Source organism: Engystomops pustulosus, chromosome 4 (assembly GCF_040894005.1).
Source record: "Engystomops pustulosus chromosome 4, aEngPut4.maternal, whole genome shotgun sequence".
Classification (NCBI taxonomy): Eukaryota; Metazoa; Chordata; class Amphibia; order Anura; family Leptodactylidae; genus Engystomops; species Engystomops pustulosus.
Window position 1 is genome coordinate 32,306,621 of NC_092414.1, and position 19,562 is coordinate 32,326,182.

Consider the following 19,562-nt stretch of genomic DNA (forward strand, 5'->3'; position numbering starts at 1 on the left):
AGGAAAGAATGGAAACAGAGACATGGCCAGAAAGTAGATATGTAGGAACACGGCACTAAAAAGTATCAAAAATAGTACAATTTAGAACAGGAACTAAGCTGTATAATAAAAAATATAGTCATTTTAGCCAGCATCAATAGACTAGTCCCACCTTTACAACATCTAGTGCTGATCGCTGGTAATAATCCTCCCTCCAAGGAGCAGAAGCCTTGGGGAGTGGAAGTGAACATGACATGTGTGAAGACTATGACTGCATCAAGAATAAATGCTCTTGCTGCTATATATACTGCCACAAACAGCCAGACTATGGGATCGCTGGTGTGTGACCTGTATATATCAGATAATCATTCCTCCACTAACATCCCCTGGAGTGAATGTCACCGGTTCACCAAGAGATTTTCTCCTCACCGTGGAGGTATGAACAGTGTCATACAGGTCAATTAATTATGAATTTAATTCCTCGGGATCCCAGCGGAACAGAAGACGTGTGGCAAATAAAACAATAGCAATTACACAATAAATAAGAAAGATGGAGAGATGCTAAGAGGTAAAAGGAAAGTGGAAGAGAGAGAGCCAGAACAGGGGACAGGAGAAACACTGCATCCATGATTAGGCTTTATGTTGTAATGAGAGTGGAAATTATCAGCGCACCGGTTGCTGATGGACTAAATTGACCAAGATAATGAAAAGGATGATTGTTGAATTTGTGGTTTCAGGCCTTGAATTTAGACCTACAGTATCCAAAAAGAAATCCTACGTATCTATGCAAGTATATACTGATGCATCGTACGTGCGGCAAGAGGGGGATGAGGGCTGGTGGTTAAAATAGGATATAACATTATAAAATATATTTTACAGAATGATACAGAAATAAGAAAAACATTTTATGGAAATAAAAATACCCCAAGAATAGTTTAAACATAGTCAGATAAACCTCCAAATTTCAGAGGGGATGTGTGTGGCGGTGTACAGGCACTCTCATGATAGGAGTAGGTCAGGTAAAAGGCTTGGTTTACTTGCCCATTCCTTTTTTATATCTGGGGAGATGAGCTGTTGGGTATCATAGGCGCCCCCTTCAGAGGGCGCATCATAGGCACCCCCTTCAGAGGGCGCATCATAGGCACCCCCCTTCAGAGGGCGCATCATAGGCACCCCCTTCAGAGGGCACATCATAGGCACCCCCTTCAGAATGCACATCCATACGCGCCCCCCTTCAGAGGGCACATCCATTCTCAGCCAGGTAGTAATAGCTTTCAGCCATATGAACATTTTACCAACACCTACGGAAAATATACATGCAGAAGAATCTTCGTCCTCTAGAATAATAAGGTTGAGCTCTGACATGTTGCACACACAGCCTTTGTAGATATCTCAGTGCAATTTGACCATCATTACAATATACACAATATACACAATGGGACCCATCAAAATGTAATGGTAATAAGCCGAGACCACAAAGCAAATCTATACGATAGATTAAAGTTCCCATTAAAGGTCAAAAAGGAGAATATAATTACTGAAAACGCAAAGACTGACAATGTAAAATTGCATTGGCAGCAGCAAAGGCGGGAATAGAAAGGGTTAATTGGGGAGCCTCTCTCCGAATGACTACATCATGAGAGATCCAAAGGGAAAAACTAATTACAGCCTTCATTTAGAGAGTTATTTCAAAGCTTTGTGCCTTCTATAAAGAAACGACAAGGAAAATATATTGCATTAGAATTACGCCACCGTTTTGATAAAACTAATGCGAAATATAATTGAGAAATGTAATATTTCTGTAATATTTAAAGTATTTAATTTTGCTGATTTAATAACTGACTAATAAAATTAGAAACCGGATCCAGTAAACAGCGACTAATGTATGAGAAAGGGATATGAAATATGAGGATTGTAGCCGGAATATCTGGACAATAAATGAGAACGTTATAAAAGGTGGGTTAAGAGGCTTCTAAAAACTCCATAAACAAACTTATTTTTCGTAAAATGAATTGTAGATACTGCACCTGAAATACAGAACATGCTGGTGGTAGCTGGAGGCGGCAAGCTTAAGGACTAAGGCTACATTCACACTGCTGCAAGGGGGACGTATATACGGCAATGGATGGCAATGGACGCATGACGCCCTACAGGAGCGGTACGGTGCAGCACCGTACCCGGAAAAAAGATAGGACATGTCCTATCTTTTGCCATATTACGGCGCCGTGCGCCATACATCCCTATGGAGAGGGGCGGGGGTGAGCAGTGCTCCTTCTCTCCCTGCGCACTGCTGTTGCCCGCCATGCTACGGTACAGCGGGCAACGGCAGTGTGAATGTAGCCTTAAAGAAACCATACTGGTCCGATTCCACCACCCATGCATTGGGTGAAGGAAACCGGAGGACTGACAACTTGATCTGTACGAGATTGCATGCAAAGAGGCATCAGATGATGGCCTCAGATTAACCAAATTTCTTTGAAGACCATTCCTTAGATGGCCATATTTCAAAGAACATGACCAGTTTATCAGATATATGATGGAATATAGTGTGGTAAGTTTCTCAACAAGGTAGCCTTTTAAAAAAAAGTTTCTTTATGACCATGTACAACTATACGTCAACATCAGTACTGATGAGAAATGACTCCATGTTTGGAGAACATGCACTTGTTGCTACCATGTGGAAATCATATGGTAAGATATTCCTGTCTGTACTTCCCCCATTCCAACATCTTAACATATAGAATGAATACATTTTTGAGAGTTTTGCTCCAAAGATTTAGTAGAGGTCAACAAAATCTAGAATCCGGACCAACTGAACAAGGTCAACTACCCTTGAACATGCCAATATACCCAGGGGTTCCTTCCAAATTAATTACTTAGGGTCGTCTGGTCATCTTTAGAACTTCATTATCGAGACATAAATCCTAAATATAACATTCCTAAAGGTTTAGAATTCAATAAAGAGAGTCAGTGAGGTCATGAGGCAATGGGGAACCAACTCATTGTCTAAATTTTCTCTTTTGTGTAATGTGTTGCCCAAACAACAAGTGAATAGACAAAGGCATTACATGTCCCTAGCATGTATTACAAAACTGATAACCAAAGACACGACTTAAATCCCTATGGCACCGGACCACAACTAACCAAAGAGTTTGTTGTCCTCCCATAGGGCCAGCCAATACCAGAAAAGTACTGTTTCTTTACAGTATGAAGGTGCATAGAGAGATGTCTGAGAATCACCGATATTTATTCAGCCCAGTGGGTAGTCCTACTCTGCTTATACTGTATAGCCATTAACTATTTGATAATAAAGTAGTGATTGTTTCGATTTTATATGCCCCCCCCCCCAACAACAAGGGTAGCAGGCATACAGTACAAGCGGATGTCAATGGTGGAGCCACCTCCAGGTCAAGGTGTTTTTTAAATTCTTTATTCCCTTACTGCAGAAATTGGGTCACATTCCACATTTTTCGGGCTCTACCCCTCATCCTTCAATGTGACCTTTTAACTTGATATTATAAAAACATACTGGTTACTAAAGAGAAGTCCATCATGTAACAAAGTGTTCCGGAAACTATTCTGTATACAGAAAACAAAGTCACATAACTGTTGCCTTCTCCACAACAGAAAACAATAGACAAATGTGTCTTTGTATGGAGAAGAATGATGATAATATTACTTAGGTGACAGCTGCCAACTTTAGTCGGACACCTGCCCTATCCTCTTGGCAAAGGTGGCTTGACATGGACCTCATCCAGATTAGGATGCAGCTACTTCAGCAGTATCCTTAACATGTATTTGCGTGATCATTATGGCAACTGCTGCAGCAGCTCTTGGCATAGATAAGATAATATACTGTCAAGTGGTAAAATGACAGGTTTTACATTGCCTGCTGGTCATGAACTATTGCAACGACTAAAAAACAGGTCATTCATAAGAGCAACAGGCACGATCCGCGGTGATGACGACTTCTCTACATACATAATCAATGCCATTCAATACATAATACGCGTTCCCATGCCACTACAGTGTAATGATTATTGACGCTTATGCCGTGCACAATGACAGATGAGTAATTGTGCCACAAGAACAAGTTATAGATAGAGATGAGCGAACATGCTCGTCCGAGCTTGATGCTCGGTCGAGCATTAGGGTACTCGAAACTGCTCGTTACTCGGACGAATACTTCGCCCGCTCGAGAAAATGGCAGCTCCCGCCGTTTTGCTTTTTGGCGGCCAGAAACAGAGCCAATCACAAGCCAGGAGACTCTGCACTCCACCCAGCATGACGTGGTACCCTTACACGTCGATAGCAGTGGTTGGCTGGCCAGATCAGGTGACCCTGGGATAGACTAGCCGCTGGCCGCGCTGCTCGGATCATTCTGTCTCTGGATGCCGCTAGGGAGAGAGCTGCTGCTGGTCAGGGTAAGCGTTAGGGTGTTCTATTAGCTTACTGTTAGGCAGGAGTGATTCTCAAAGAACCCAACAGCCCTTCTTAGGGCTACAATAACGTTCTACTTTTTTTATTTTAATTTGCATCTTTTACCATTTTGTGAGGAATTAGCAGGGGGACTTGCTACCGTTGTGTTTAGCTCTTAGTGGCACACATATCCATAGCAAAGACCGAAGTGGCAAAATTCAGTAGGGGTTGGATTTCTATTAGGCAATAACTCAGTGTCATCTCATCTGGCATAGTAGTGTGCTTCCTTTGATACTTGGCTAGAAAATAGCCATAGGAGAATACAAACAGCTTCTTGAAGCCTACAGTAGCGTTCTATATATTTGATTTCTGGTTGATCTGCTGGTGGCTGTAGTTTCTGCAGTGCATGTACTTGCCAATTCTGAGCAATTTGTAGTGAGACTTGCGACCGCTGTGTTCTGCGCTTAGTGGCGCACATATCCATAGCAAAGGCCGAAGTGGCAAAATTCAGTAGGGGTTGGATTTCTATTAGGCAATAACTCAGTGTCATCTCATCTGGCATAGTAGTGTGCTTCCTTTGATACTTGGCTAGAAAATAGCCATAGGAGAATACAAACAGCTTCTTGAAGCCTACAGTAGCGTTCTATATATTTGATTTCTGGTTGATCTGCTGGTGGCTGTAGTTTCTGCAGTGCATGTACTTGCCAATTCTGAGCAATTTGTAGTGAGACTTGCGACCGCTGTGTTCTGCGCTTAGTGGCGCACATATCCATAGCAAAGGCCGAAGTGGCAAAATTCAGTAGGGGTTGGATTTCTATTAGGCAATAACTCAGTGTCATCTCATCTGGCATAGTAGTGTGCTTCCTTTGATACTTGGCTAGAAAATAGCCATAGCAATAGGATAGGATTGTTTGGTTTTAAAAACTCAAAAAAAAACAAAAAACACAAAAAAACACAAAAAAACACAAAAAAAAACAAAAAGAAGTAAAAAAAAAAAAAAAAAGTTATAACTCTCATTTTAAAAATGTTTAACCCGAGGGCTAGGGGTAGAGGACGAGGGCGGGGACGTGGGCGTCCAACTACTGCAGGGGTCAGAGGCCGTGGTCCTGGGCGGGGTGAGACACCACCTGCTGATGAGGGAGCAGGGGAACGCCGCAGAGCTACACTCCCTAGGTTCATGTCTGAAGTTACTGGGACTCGTGGTAGAGCACTGTTGAGGCCAGAACAGTGCGAACAGGTGATGTCGTGGATTGCTGACAATGCTTCGAGCAATTTGTCCACCACCAGTCAGTCTTCCACGCAGTCCACCCATGTCACCGAAATCCCCACTCCTCCAGCTCCTGCACCTCAGCCTCCTCCCCCCCAGTCTGCCCCCTCCCAGGAAAATTTGGCATTTGAACCGGCATACTCTGAGGAACTGTTTTCTGGACCCTTCCCACAGTCACAAACCACTTGTCCGGTTGCTGCTGAGCAATTTTCCGATGCCCAGGTTTTCCACCAGTCACAGTCTGTGGGTGATGATGACCTTCTTGACGTAGTGGAAGTGTGTAAAGAGGTGTCCGACGATGAGGAGACACGGTTGTCAGACAGTGGGGAAGTTCTTGTCAGGGCAGGAAGTCCGAGGGGGGAGCAGACTGAGGGATCGGAGGATGATGAGGTGACAGACCCAAGCTGGGTTGAGAGGCCGGGTGAACACAGTGCTTCTGAGACGGAGGAGAGTCCTCGACCTGAACAGGTTGGAAGAGGCAGTGGTGGGGCCAGACGGAGAGGCAGGGCCAGAGCTGGTGCATCAGCGCCACTGTCAACTAGTGAAGCTCCCGTGGTGAGGGCTCTTGCGGCGAGGGCTAGATCTTCAGAAGTGTGGAGGTTCTTTAAGGAAACACCGGATGACCGACGGACTGTGGTGTGCAACATTTGCCAAACCAGGCTCAGCAGGGGTTCCACCACTACTAGCTTAACTACCACCAGTATGCGCAGGCATATGAATGCTAAGCACCCCACTCAGTGGCAACAAGCCCGTTCACCTCCGGCCGTGCACACCACTGCTCCTTCCCCTGTGTCAGCTGCTAGTCAGCCCCCTGCCCAGGACCCTGGCACAAAAACCCCATCGTCGCCTCCACGATCCTCCACAGCATCCACCAGCGTTCAGCTCTCCATACCCCAGACGCTGGAGCGGAAACGCAAATATAGTGCAACCCACCCGCACGCCCAAGCCCTTAATGTGCACATCTCCAGATTGCTTAGCCTGGAGATGCTGCCCTATAGGCTAGTAGAGACCGAGGCCTTTCGCAACCTCATGGCGGCGGCCGCCCCTCGGTATTCGGTCCCCAGCCGCCACTACTTTTCCCGATGTGCCGTCCCAGCCCTGCACCAGCACGTGTCAGACAACATCATCCGTGCCCTGACCAACGCCGTTTCTGACAAGGTCCACCTGACCACGGACACGTGGACGAGTGCTGCCGGGCAGGGCCACTATATATCGCTGACGGCACATTGGGTTAACTTGGTGGAGGCTGGGACCGAGTCTGACCCTGGGGCTGCTCATATACTGCCGACGCCGAGGATTGCGGGGCCTACCTCGGTCCAGGTGTTTCAGGCCTACTATGCCTCCTCCTCCTCCCACCCCTCCTCCACCGAACTACCATCCGTGGGCACGGCGCCATCAGTCGGTAGCTCTAGGCACAGCAGCAGTGCCGTCGCTAAGCGACAGCAGGCGGTGCTCAAACTGCTGAGCCTAGGCGACAAAAGGCACACCGCCCAAGAGCTATTACAGGGCATCACGGCGCAGACTGATCTGTGGCTGGCACCGCTGAACCTCAAGCCGGGAATGGTTGTGTGTGACAACGGCCGTAACCTGGTGGCGGCTCTGCAACTCGGCAGACTGACACATGTGCCATGCCTGGCCCATGTGTTAAATCTGATAGTGCAGCGTTTCCTCAAGACATACCCCAATCTGTCTGATTTGCTCACGAAGGTGCGCCGCATCTGTGCGCATTTCAGGAAGTCCAGCCCAGATGCTGCCACTCTCAGGGCAGCGCAGCGCCGCCTCCAACTGCCCGCTCACCGACTGTTGTGCGACGTGCCCACGAGGTGGAATTCAACACTGACCATGTTATCCAGAGTTTACCAGCAGCGCAGAGCGATTGTAGACTGCCAGATGTCAACTTCCACCAGAACTGGTAGTCAGGTCAGTCAGCTTCCTCAAGTCTACAATGAGGAGTGGACGTGGATGTCTGATATCTGTCAGGTGCTGAGTAACTTTGAGGAGTCAACACAGATGGTCAGTGGCGATGCCGCCATCATCAGCCTCACCATCCCGCTGCTTGGCCTGTTGAAAAACTCTCTGGTCAGCATGAAGTCGGAAGCTTTGCGCTCGTCACAAGAGACGGGGGAAGAATATTCCCTTGTTGATAGCCAAAGCACCCTGAGGTCTGTTTCTCAGCGCATATCGGAGGAGGTGGAGGTGGAGGAGGATGAGGAGGAAGAGGAGGAGAATGTTGGCGAGACACAAGAGGGGACCATTGTTGAGTCCTTCACTGTTCAGCGTGTATGGGCAGAAGAAGAGGAGTTGGAGGAGTTGGAGGAGGAGGAAATGGACAGTCAGGCCAGTGAGGGGAGTGAATTCTTACGCGTTGGTACTCTGGCGCATATGGCAGATTTCATGCTAGGCTGCCTATCCCGTGACCCTCGCGTTCAAAGAATTTATTCCAGCACCGATTACTGGGTGTTCACTCTCCTGGACCCACGGTACAAGCAAAATCTTCCCACTCTCATCCCTGGAGAGGAAAGGAGTGTGAGAATGCATGAATACCAGCAGGCCCTGGTGCACAAGCTGAAACAGTATTTCCCTTCTGACAGCGCTAGCGGCAGAGTGCGTAGTTCTGCGGGACAAGTAGCGAGGGAGAGTAGGCGAGCAGGCAGCTTGTCCAGCACTGGCAAGGGTACGCTTTACAAGGCTTTTGCCAGCTTTATGTCACCCCAGCAAGACACTGTCACCTGTCCCCAGTCTCGGCAGAGTAGGGCTGATCTTTACAGAAAGATGGTGAGGGAGTACGTAGCTGACCATACCATCGTCCTAAATGATCACACAGCTCCCTACAACTACTGGGTTTCAAAGCTGGACATGTGGCACGAACTGGCGCTGTACGCCTTGGAGGTTCTTGCCTGCCCTGCCGCTAGCGTCTTGTCCGAGCGGGTTTTCAGTGCAGCTGGTGGCATCATCACCGATAAGCGTACACGCCTGTCGACTGACAGCGCTGACAGGCTGACGCTTATTAAAATGAATAAAGGCTGGATTTCTCAGAATTTCCAATCTCCACCAGGTGAAGGAAGCTCAACCTGAATAATTGATCCACTCCTCCTCCTCCTCCTCATTTTCCTCCTTCTCCTCCTCTTTGTACAGTAAAGCAGAGGAAAATGGCTATTTTTTGACAGGGCCCACTGGCTCTTGCTATAGTACTTCATGCATTTAATTTTTCTGGAGGGCCACCTACCCGGTCCTCTGTTTGAAACAATTTTTGTGAGTGCCACATACAGGCACTCAATCTATTCCATTTTTCTGGAGGGCCACCTACCCGGTCCTCTGTTTTAAAAAATTTTTGGGACTGCCACATACAGGCACTCAATCTATTCCATTTTACTGGAGGGCCACCTACCTGCTCCTCTGGTTTGAAACATTTTTGGGACTGCCACATACAGGCACTCAATCTATTCCATTTTACTGGAGGGCCACCTACCTGCTCCTCTGGTTTGAAACATTTTTGGGACTGCCACATACAGGCACTCAATCTATCCCATTTTACTGGAGGGCCACCTACCTGCTCCTCTGGTTTGAAACATTTTTGGGACTGCCACATACAGGCACTCAATCTATTCCATTTTACTGCAGGGCCACCTACCTGCTCCTCTGGTTTGAAACATTTTTGGGACTGCCACATACAGGCACTCAATCTATCCCATTTTACTGGAGGGCCACCTACCTGCTCCTCTGGTTTGAAAAATGTTTGGGACTGCCACATACAGGCACTATCCAAATTAAATTGTCTCCATAGCAGCCTCCACACGTTGTCTCCATTGCTACCTCCAAAAGTCGTCCATATAGCTGCCTCCATACATCGTCCCTTTATCAAACGAGGTGTGTCAGGCAGAAATTTGGGTTGTTTTCATGGATTCCACATCAAAGTTGTTAACTTTGTCGCCACCCTGCTGTGTTATCCACAAAATATACTGGCAAACTTTTACCATTTAGGGATATTATTTCAGCGCTTCTTGCGCATCTGTTTACATTCCCCTCACCCGGCATATCCTAAACTTATAAGAACGCTACTACACTTGATCTTATACAAAAGGTTCTTAGAAGTGCTGTTTGGGGAGTAGCCTAGAGACAGGGGCTTGGATTGGCGAAAGCTCGCCTGGCAGCGGAACGCCAGCTCCATGCGCATCATGCGCTTCTTGCGCATCTGTTTACATTCCCCTCACCCGCCATATCCCAAACTTATAAGAACGCTACTACACTTAACTTGGTGCAGGCTGGGACCGAGTCTGACCCTGGGGCTGGTCATATACTGCCGACGCAGAGAATTGCGGGGCCTACCTCGGTCCAGGTCTCAAAGGCCTACTATACCTCCTCCCACCCCTCCTCCACCTCCTCCTCCTCCGAATTACCATCCGTGGGCATGGCGCCATCAGTCGGTAGCTCTAGGCACAGCAGCAGTGCCGTCGCTAAGCGACAGCAGGCGGTGCTGAAACTGCTGAGCCTAGGCGATAAAAGGCACACCGCCCAAGAGCTATTACAGGGCATTCCACATCAAAGTTGTTAACTTTGTCGCCACCCTGCTGTGTAATCCACAAAATATACTTGCAAACTTTTACCATTTAGGGATATTATTTCAGCGCTTCTTGCGCATCTGTTTACATTCCCCTCACCCGCCATATCCTAAACTTATAAGAACGCTACTACACTTGATCTTATACAAAAGGTTCTTAGAAGTGCTGTTTGGGGAGTAGCCTATAGACAGGGGCTTGGATTGGCGAAAGCTCGCCTGGCAGCGGAGCGCCAGCTCCATGCCAAGATCCAACTAACATAGTTTTAACTGCAGCACCTTTAATCTACTACTAGTTCACTGCCTCCATACATGGTCCCCTTATCAAACGAGCTGTGTCAGGCAGAATTTTGGGTTGTTTTCATGGCTTCCATGTTAACTTTGTCGCCACCCTGCTGTGTAATCCACAAAATATACTGGCAAACTTTTATCATGTACCGATATTATTTGAGCGCTTCTTGCTCACCTCCTTTGGTTCCTCTCTGCCACCCATTGGTTTGAAGCCTGAGTCCATTTAGGGTATGTCGCCATGCCACTCTCTAGCCTGCTGCCGCTGCCTCTGCATGCCGTCCCCTATAGTGTCAGGGTCAATTATTGGATGTTTTAGATGCTATCTAGCTTCATTCTGTCACTCTGTCATGGCCATGCTGTTGCCCATAATTTTGGCATAATGGTGCGATTAGGCAGCCTCAGAGGCATCCATGCATGCTGCCCCTGCTGTTTCCTGTCCATTTCCGTGGTGTTTCCATCCTTTTCTGAGGTTCCCAGGTGTTTGGCCAAGCTTCCCTGTGCAGAGCCTTGGTCCCCTTGAAAAATGCTCGAGTCTCCCATTGACTTCAATGGGGTTCGTTATTCGAGACGAGCACTCGAGCATCGGGAAAAGTTCGTCTCGAATAACGAGTACCCGAGCATTTTAGTGTTCGCTCATCTCTAGTTATAGACTTTCATAGACACATATTGTATGCAAGAAAAAAAAAAAAACGCACACAAATAAAAGGATAATGAGCACAGTATTGCAAGGTCTACAAGGTTTGTTGATAACTACAATATTGAATGGCCTAGCTTTTGTCCAAACCCATTTAAACCAGCTCTTTAAAAGGGAACCTGTCACCGCTGTTTGAAAAAAATTAAGTTGCGGGTAGGTTCCCAAAGAGCATTTATACCATAAGTGCAACCTTTCTTCAGCTGATAAAAATCGCTACGCAGAAAAGGAAAAAAAAAAATTTTAGTCTCTGGTAACCAGACAGAGTCTAGCGGATACATACATGCCAGTCCCGTGGCCTTCTTTCTCTACGTCATCCAGCTGTCGGCTGAATTATAACACAAATGCCAACCGCACATGCGTGGCTTTACTGCTTAGCTTCCTGCTTCAGCATATGGCAGCCATAGGCATACGTGTTATAATTCCGCCGACAGCCGGATGACATGGGGAAAGGAGGTGTGAGCAAGCCGCGGGACTCGCACATTTGTATCCGCCCACCTCGACTCGCTAGACTGTCTGGTTACCAGGCAGAGAATAAAAGGTTACATTTTTTCCTTTTCTGCACAGCGATTTTAATCAGCTGAAGAAAGGTTGCCCTTATGCTATAAGGGCTTTATGGGAACTTGCCCACAACTTAAATTTTTTTTCAAACAGGGGTGACAGGTTCCCTTTAAGATTGTTCAATCATGGCCCCTACAGACAGGGGGCTGCATGTAACCCATCAATCTGATAAGGATGAGCCTAACTAAAAGACCAAAATCATACAACCTTAGGTATGAGATGAAAAGATACTTGTCAAAATCACCTTTACCAAACTTGGAAACTGTAGCACAACTTGTAAATGGTAGCTGGGAGCCCTTTGACAATATTTGGGCACTGACCACCGGATTGGAGTATCCACAACAGTAGGCACTGGCTCTACTGCAAATCTGTTTATTAGCATGAACAGTTCATAAAAACTATCATAAAAGACTATTGAAATTAAGAAGTATAAAAAGCACATTTATATTGTGTGTTTTATATGAATGTGTTTTTAATACTTCTAAATTTTAATAGTCTTCTATATAGTTTTTTTTAGAAACTGTGCTAATAAACCCATATCGTTTAGCCCTCTTGTTTTATGCACTGCATGTAACCGGCCCAATCATTGGGGAATCTGTATTTTTGCTTTTGGCTAGAGGAGGTGCAGACCATGTCCGGACATTGATCAACCTTGGAACTTCTACCTTTGTAAGGGTTATATGCACAGCAGCCAATTTGGCATATGGTGAGCACCCCACTGGGAACCTTTTCTATATATTTGCCCTTAGTCTGTCGATATTACCCGAGGCGCCGCCATCTAAGTTTTTTAGTTTTTTCTTACTATACTTTTGCATAAGGACTCTAGGTCCTCTAATTACAAGATTGAAACATCTGAAGATGGCCATACAAATGGCCCTTTGTATTAGTAAGAGAATCTGACCTCATAAACCAATATTTGCTACAGATGTTTGAAGGCCTTCATCAATGCAATATCATCTCTCTCAGGGAGAGTTTATACTTTGACTTCTGACAAACTGATTCACATCGTCCGCAAAATCTTCTTTCAATGATATAAAGTAGCTAATGGTGACTACAAGTCAGAGGAAATGACATCAGCTATATTTATTCAAAATGTAATAATAGAGATTCTTCAAAAACCTAAACCAACGCTTATGTTTGTTAACCAAGATTCCTAACAAAGTACCACCAAGCATGAACGGACACTTCAGAAACTAAGATTGATCTTCCCCTCTTACCTAGAATATTCTGAAACTCTTCATTTCAGCAGTAGAAGAACCCTTAACAGCAAGTTGAAGGGTTCAAGAGCTCTCCTTCTGCTGGTCTTTATTATGTTAGTGGCAGAGAACAAAAATACACAGTTCTATACCAACAGACTTTGATGATGCCAGCTAAAACACAAGACCGCATGAAAGAAATAAAGTGGTCAGCAGAAAAAGCTACTAGACAAAAGGATGAAAAGCTCTAAGAAAATTTTAATGTCCTTCAACTTAAGAGATTGTAATAGACATTTAGTTTAATCGAAACCTAAAAAAAAAAAAAAAAAAAAAAAAAAACTATTTGCCCGAGTCAAGGAACATGTTTTTTATCATAACAGAAAAGGTAAAACAAAAAATGGAGGATCAACAAGTTCAAAGTATAAACCTACAGTATTGCTTCAGAGGAAAGAGCAAAACCAAACCATAACGCTCATCACACATAGGCCATAATGATGAAAAATGTTCTTCTCACAGTGAAGATTAAAGGAATAATCCAGGAATCGGCATAATTCATATACAAATGGGTCCCTAAAATATAAGCTAATATGTATTTTAAATAAAAAAAAGTTACTTAAAATTTTACTCCCCTTAGAAGGACATAGACTGTAATGAAGAATTAAAATGCTACAAGCCCTTTAATTAGTCTGTTAATCTCCTCCATGTGGACCAGACACAGGACAGAAGATGGCCGCTGGTCACATGTCCACATCACATGTCCTGCACCTGCCTAGGCAGGACATGCGATAATCACTAAGTTTGGCTGTAGTGGGTTGGTTGCAGTGCATCCAGTATGGCCGGTGTTGTGGTGAGACGCCATCTCAGTGAGGTAATGTACAGTGATGACAGTTACACATCATTACTATGGTAAAAGAGTAGGAGAATCTGTTACATCATCACTGAAAGCAGAGCATAAGAGGGAGGAGCTGTTACTGAGAACTAAAGGGACTTGTAGTTTCCAGTGGTGGCCATCTTGGAGATAACTCTGCATACTTTAGAGATGCCATAAATTTTGTGAATCATAAAATCAAACTATTTAAGCTCCATTTTGTGACTAATGACATTTCGTTTTATTTGTCATTTATTTATAGCATCATGGGTTTTTGTATCAGACATTCATATTCCCGGAATACCTTTAAGCACCTAAAATCATGGTAAAACAGTCTTTGCTCACGGTGTAGAGAATATTCCCTTGCCCTTCTTTTTGCAGGCGCAGGTCTAAAAAGATATTTGTACTATTCCTTCATGCATTTGTACAATTTAAATAGATCACCCCTTAAAAACTTTTTTTTTGTCCCAAACTAAATGAAGGCCTCGTGAACGTTGTGTGGTCTCTTGCCACAAACAGTAAAACACATCTCATTAGCATGAAGGATCTTGGGCTGAAAATTTAGGCATAAATAGGCCCCGCTTCATAATTTCTAGCACACAATCATGGGAAGAAATGGGGACATGCAAAAATGGCAACTTGAGCACATCCCCATTTTACAGTTGTGTGTACAAGGCTTCACCTTCACAGACCCTCCTGGATACAACTCCAGGTCAAAACGTTATACTGGAAGTTGCTGGTTTGGTCCTGTGATGCTTAAATGCTTCGATGGGATGGGATGATGTAGTGTGGTGTGTGTGTAGTGTGGTGTGTGTGTAGTGTGGTGTGTGTGTAGTGTGGTGTGTGTGTAGTGTGGTGTGTGTGTAGTGTGGTGTGTGTGTAGTGTGTGTGTGGTGTGTAGTGTGTGTGTGGTGTGTAGTGTGTGTGTGGTGTGTAGTGTGTGTGTGGTGTGTAGTGTGTGTGTGGTGTGTAGTGTGTGTGTGGTGTGTGTAGTGTGTGTGGTGTGTGTAGTGTGTGGTGTGTGTAGTGTGTGGTGTGTGTAGTGTGTGGTGTGTGTAGTGTGTGGTGTGTGTAGTGGTTAGGGGGGACCCATGTGATCCTCATTTACTAGGCCCCTTTATGGCCAATGAGAGATTAAAAAAAATAGTGTTATGTAATCTATTTATAGGATCACCAAATGGGCAAAACAATCAATTTGCTTTAAAAAAAAAAAAAATGGTTTGGTCTGTCGAATGAGAAATACATTGTATTGAAGCATGTTTTTTCTTTTTTTAGTTTTTCTTTCCGAGTAGGCCTTGCTTCAAACAGACTGGAAAATGAAAATGAGTGATGCAAGCTGACCTTACTGCCCGGCTGCTCATTATTACTCAATGTAGAGGCCCATGAGGTTAGTAAATATTACGGTAGCCTTGGTAATTACCGGCACTTAGCAAAGGCTGCATTTACAGGACTGACAGCTCCTCAGTGCCCATCTTTACAATTGCATTTCAATACAGTATTTTTTTAACCAGTGAGCCGCGACAAGGGAGGAGGAAAGGTTGTGGGTGATAAAGGGATACAATTCCATTGGCCTTAATTATTTATGGTACCAGCTGTTAGGGATGCTGGTCCGTGATAATAAATCTTATCGTCCTGTAACCATGTTAGACTTAGAGTGTGTCCAGGAGCATCCCTTAAATTCCCTGCCATTTTTCACTTTCTGACAAGACTCTCCAGAAGCCGGTTACCCACACTAATGTCTCACTAGGCTTCTCCTTACAAACCCTTTGACTGCCGGGAAATTTGCCGAACATCGAGTTTTTCGCACCGCTTTCTCCTGTAGGTTGTCTTTAATCACATTTTTAAAAAATTATTTTCGGACATTTTAATTTTTTGGCCCCCCTGCTTTCTTTAGTCTTTCATTTCAAGTTCTATTACACGGTAACTTTTCGAATTTGTAACAAAACGATTATCTTAGGCACTCATACAAAATCAATGTCAACGGCTTCATAGGTCAAACTTTCGACACTAGCAGCTTTTTGGCTCCCGATGCTAGAAAACAGCCGTGAACAGCTGGAAAATAAAAACACCAGCATAAATTGCTGCCGAGACTTCATGGTAGAGAGAATGTCATTATTTGTCTCATTCTACATTGTAAGTTATTAAAGTGTTTAAAAAAATATCATTGAAATTTTTGGTTATAAATTTATTCAGTGGTTTAATGATTTATCAGGATCTTTCCAAGACAAATTCTTGACCAGTAAAAGAAAAAAAAAATAGAATTTTTTTCAAATAAAACCTATAAAAAAAAAAACTTAGAAAATAAATCTGGATTCCAATTAAATAAAGAAAAATTAAATCACAACCAAGAATAGGGAAAACTAACTAGACCCTTCAAGGACGAGATCACTGGAAAATCTTTGTTATTACCAGAACAGTGTAAAGATGCAACTTCTTTTTAAGGATTGGCCTGAGACATCTGTACAACAACCATGAAAAAGACCATTGACTTCACATAGCCTTGGTTCATGCAACAGTCCAGACCCTTAGCATGAAGTATAGCTTTTCTGACCTAAGCTGTAGCTAGCCATGTCGGAGAACAATACTAGTACTTGTTCCACGAGCTATAAATTTGTGACCAATGCAGTGATGATGACGTATTATACATTTGCCTTTGAAAAATAGATTTTTTACTATGCAAAGGAATGAGTCTCCGAGAGCAGAAAGAAATTCTTCTTTGCATTTTATTCTTTTGATTAGTGCTGGAACAGCGGTGAAATCTTTAATTCATGCATGAAACACCAATTTCTTGTCTTCACCCATCTAAAAAAGTGTTTGTAATCCAGTCATTTGCTTTAACTGCCCAGTGATTGATAAGAAGAACACTTAAATTAGTTTACTAAACTTTAGATATTTTACCAGGCTCGGCTAAGGGATGAGGTGCCAAGCACGGCTAAAAGTGAATTAAGGCCTTCTCAACACTTCCGCATCATCAACTAGACGAGGATGTACGGCATATAAATCTGAGTGGTGGACAAGCACAAAAACAATAACTCTCAGGCACCGGAGTGCCTACTATAAATTAGACTTGAAGTCTCTGGAGATGAGGTAACGTATCTTTAATTTTTGAAACTGCCAAGAACACTGCTACTTTATCTTCAGAAATTTTTAAACCCTCACACGAGATATATAAATAACCATTCTACTAAACAATTCTGTAGAGTTTCATTGGAACAAGTCCGAGACATGGCAGAAGATTACTTTGGTCAAAGATACTGTACAATGACACCGATTTCCAGGAGGAAGATCTAACTTTTTTACAACTCCCCATTGACCAAAATTCTGTATGGATGGTATAGTGTCTTAATTGTTAAAATTGTGGCTATGGGGGTTTACCCACTGGGAAAATAATGAGCCACAGAGACTAGATTTTTCCCTCCTACATGATACATTTTCTGGAGGAGAATCAATCTGTAGGCTTTGTTTGCTCGAGGAGCATTTCTCGACAACCAGACTTACTAGAACAACCCAACTGGTCACTCTCCCAAAAAAACTCAGTTGGGCAATTCAGACCCTGTTTGGCACCAACATGGGTCGAAAGACAACCTAAAAGTATGTATATAGAATCTTCTCCAAAGAAAAGTTACCAGGTTTGCTTTATACCTGTAGTTATGTTGGTCAATGGCATTGGTTCACTCATCAAAGTGGTACCAGACCAAGTTTTTATTTAACCCTTGGGGGACATATGTGAGACGACCACATTCAGCAGCATTTATCCTAGTCCTACTATATGCACTGCGTAATAATATAATGGAATATATGCTAGCTATGCATTTTGGTAGCTGCTGTCTCTTTAAATATCAAATCCGGACTATAAACAAGGCAGTAAAGCATCTAGGAAATGCACTTCCCTTTACCACTGCTCATATCCCAAACATAGTGCTAGACAATCCTCTAAATCTATAGATAAAAGACAAGTGATGTTTAACCGAATTTCATAATCCAGATAAATAAGAGAGATTTTGTACAAATACATTATGGTGGGTACTGGGTGAGCCTGGGGAGCATTCACTATCTCCCAATCAAAGAACACTATTAGCCTCCTGGTCCCCCTGATATAAAACCAGGTCAGGCAAAAATAAAAAAAAAAATTATATACATAAAAATCTCCCGGAGTGAAGTCTTCTCAAACACGAGCGGCTGGAGGCTCGAGTGCACATGCTAATTTCAGACACCGAGGAACGAAGAGCAGGCAGTTTTGTGACCGTGTGCTCCTGTATTATCAGCTAATGGGAACACTCTAATCCGGTTTGACTGTACAGTGTATACAGTCTCACAATTACAGGGGCCATGTGACATTTATTTGGCTAATTTGTTTTGACACCAATGGACCCAAGTAGGAACACAGATCTGAGCCTCTATAAATCGGGTTGTAGCAACATAGAAGCAGAGTATTGAAATAATCAGGTAATGTAAGCAAAAGGGGATTTGTAGGGTTGTGAAAATGTCTAATTGAATGCTACTTTCCCAATTGGGTTGTGTGTGTGTGTGTGTGTCTGCAAGATCACCATGAATCTTGTAGAACATACATCACATGTAAGCATGCCTATTTAGATGATATATTGGAATTTAGCATTGAATACAGCATCTTTCTATTAAATTTGAGATGAAAACAAAGTTACATAATAAAGTTGATAAAGAGACATCCATCCTTCCATCAACCAAGGATGGAAATTACATAGCATTAGGGAAGTTATATGCTTTGCTTTAAGAATGTATCCAAACCCTTTTTGAAGCCTTCTGCTGTTCCTGCTGTGACAAGCTCCTGAGCTCGGCTACTCCTAGATTAATAATAATTTATTCCTTTATTCATACTTCTTACGCATAAATGACTTTTTGGCAACTAGACAGCAATTTCTTTCTTTAGCCTGTGTTAAGATGAAATTTTACATGGAACAGCTTTTTGCTATATTATTCATTGATTTGTTATTTATAAAAATTTATACTTCTATAATAGGTCTATAATCAGCCTTCTGGTTCTATTAGAAACATCTATATAGCCACCTATAGACTTAACAACCAAGACCAGCATTGATGTACCTTATGTCCTGAAGTCGTTGTCTCCAACACCAGATCTTCAGGATAGGAGTTGTGAGTTGAATCCTATTAATACAATTAATAATCTCTGTCAATATCATTCATCCTTAAATATACATCTAAAACTATGTGCATTTAACCATAATATGAGTGGGATCCATATAAATATTGAATTTAGCCCTATTATTGGGACTGGATCTAGTCCAGAGATATCAAAGAAAATATGCTTTTGGACAGTGTAGTCAAGTGAGAAAAAGTCACAGGTCATTTGACAACACACTGCCCTTAAAGGAAACCTACCATTTGGAAATGGTCGTTCTGACCCACACATACCTGCACATAAGTGGAGCTGAGATGATGCAGGAACATATTTTGGTTAAGCATATAATCTGGCCATTTCATTATAAAAAGATTCTTATATTTGGTAAATCACCCACTCAGCGCTTCTCTGTGCGTCACAGCGCTTCAACATTAGAATAATAGGGCAGGCATGTAGAGTGCCGTCAACGCCTCTCCCCACCCTCCCTCGCTCCTGAGAGCCGGTGATGTCCAGGAGCATTAGGGCATGCACATCGCTGGCTTGTACGATCACATAAGTCTTGTCCTATCGTGAGACCTCAGCAATCCCCTCGCTGAAGTCTCGCGATAGTACGAGACTT

The 19,562-nt window shown here is 43.6% G+C and overlaps 1 protein-coding gene across 11 annotated transcripts in view; it reads right to left on the bottom strand.

Annotated features, from left to right (window-relative positions):
* Positions 1 to 19,562, bottom strand: part of PCDH1 (protocadherin 1) — a 166,952-nt gene that overhangs the window by 54,821 nt on the left and 92,569 nt on the right. For 9 of the 11 annotated variants that reach the window (XM_072145643.1, XM_072145639.1, XM_072145640.1 and 6 more), the window contains exon 4: positions 18,907 to 18,969. The exons of the other annotated variants lie outside the window; for them this stretch is intronic. In XM_072145643.1, the coding sequence (XP_072001744.1) occupies positions 18,907 to 18,969 (63 nt within the window). The remainder of the gene's footprint in view (positions 1 to 18,906; positions 18,970 to 19,562) is intronic. 11 annotated transcript variants of the gene reach the window in all.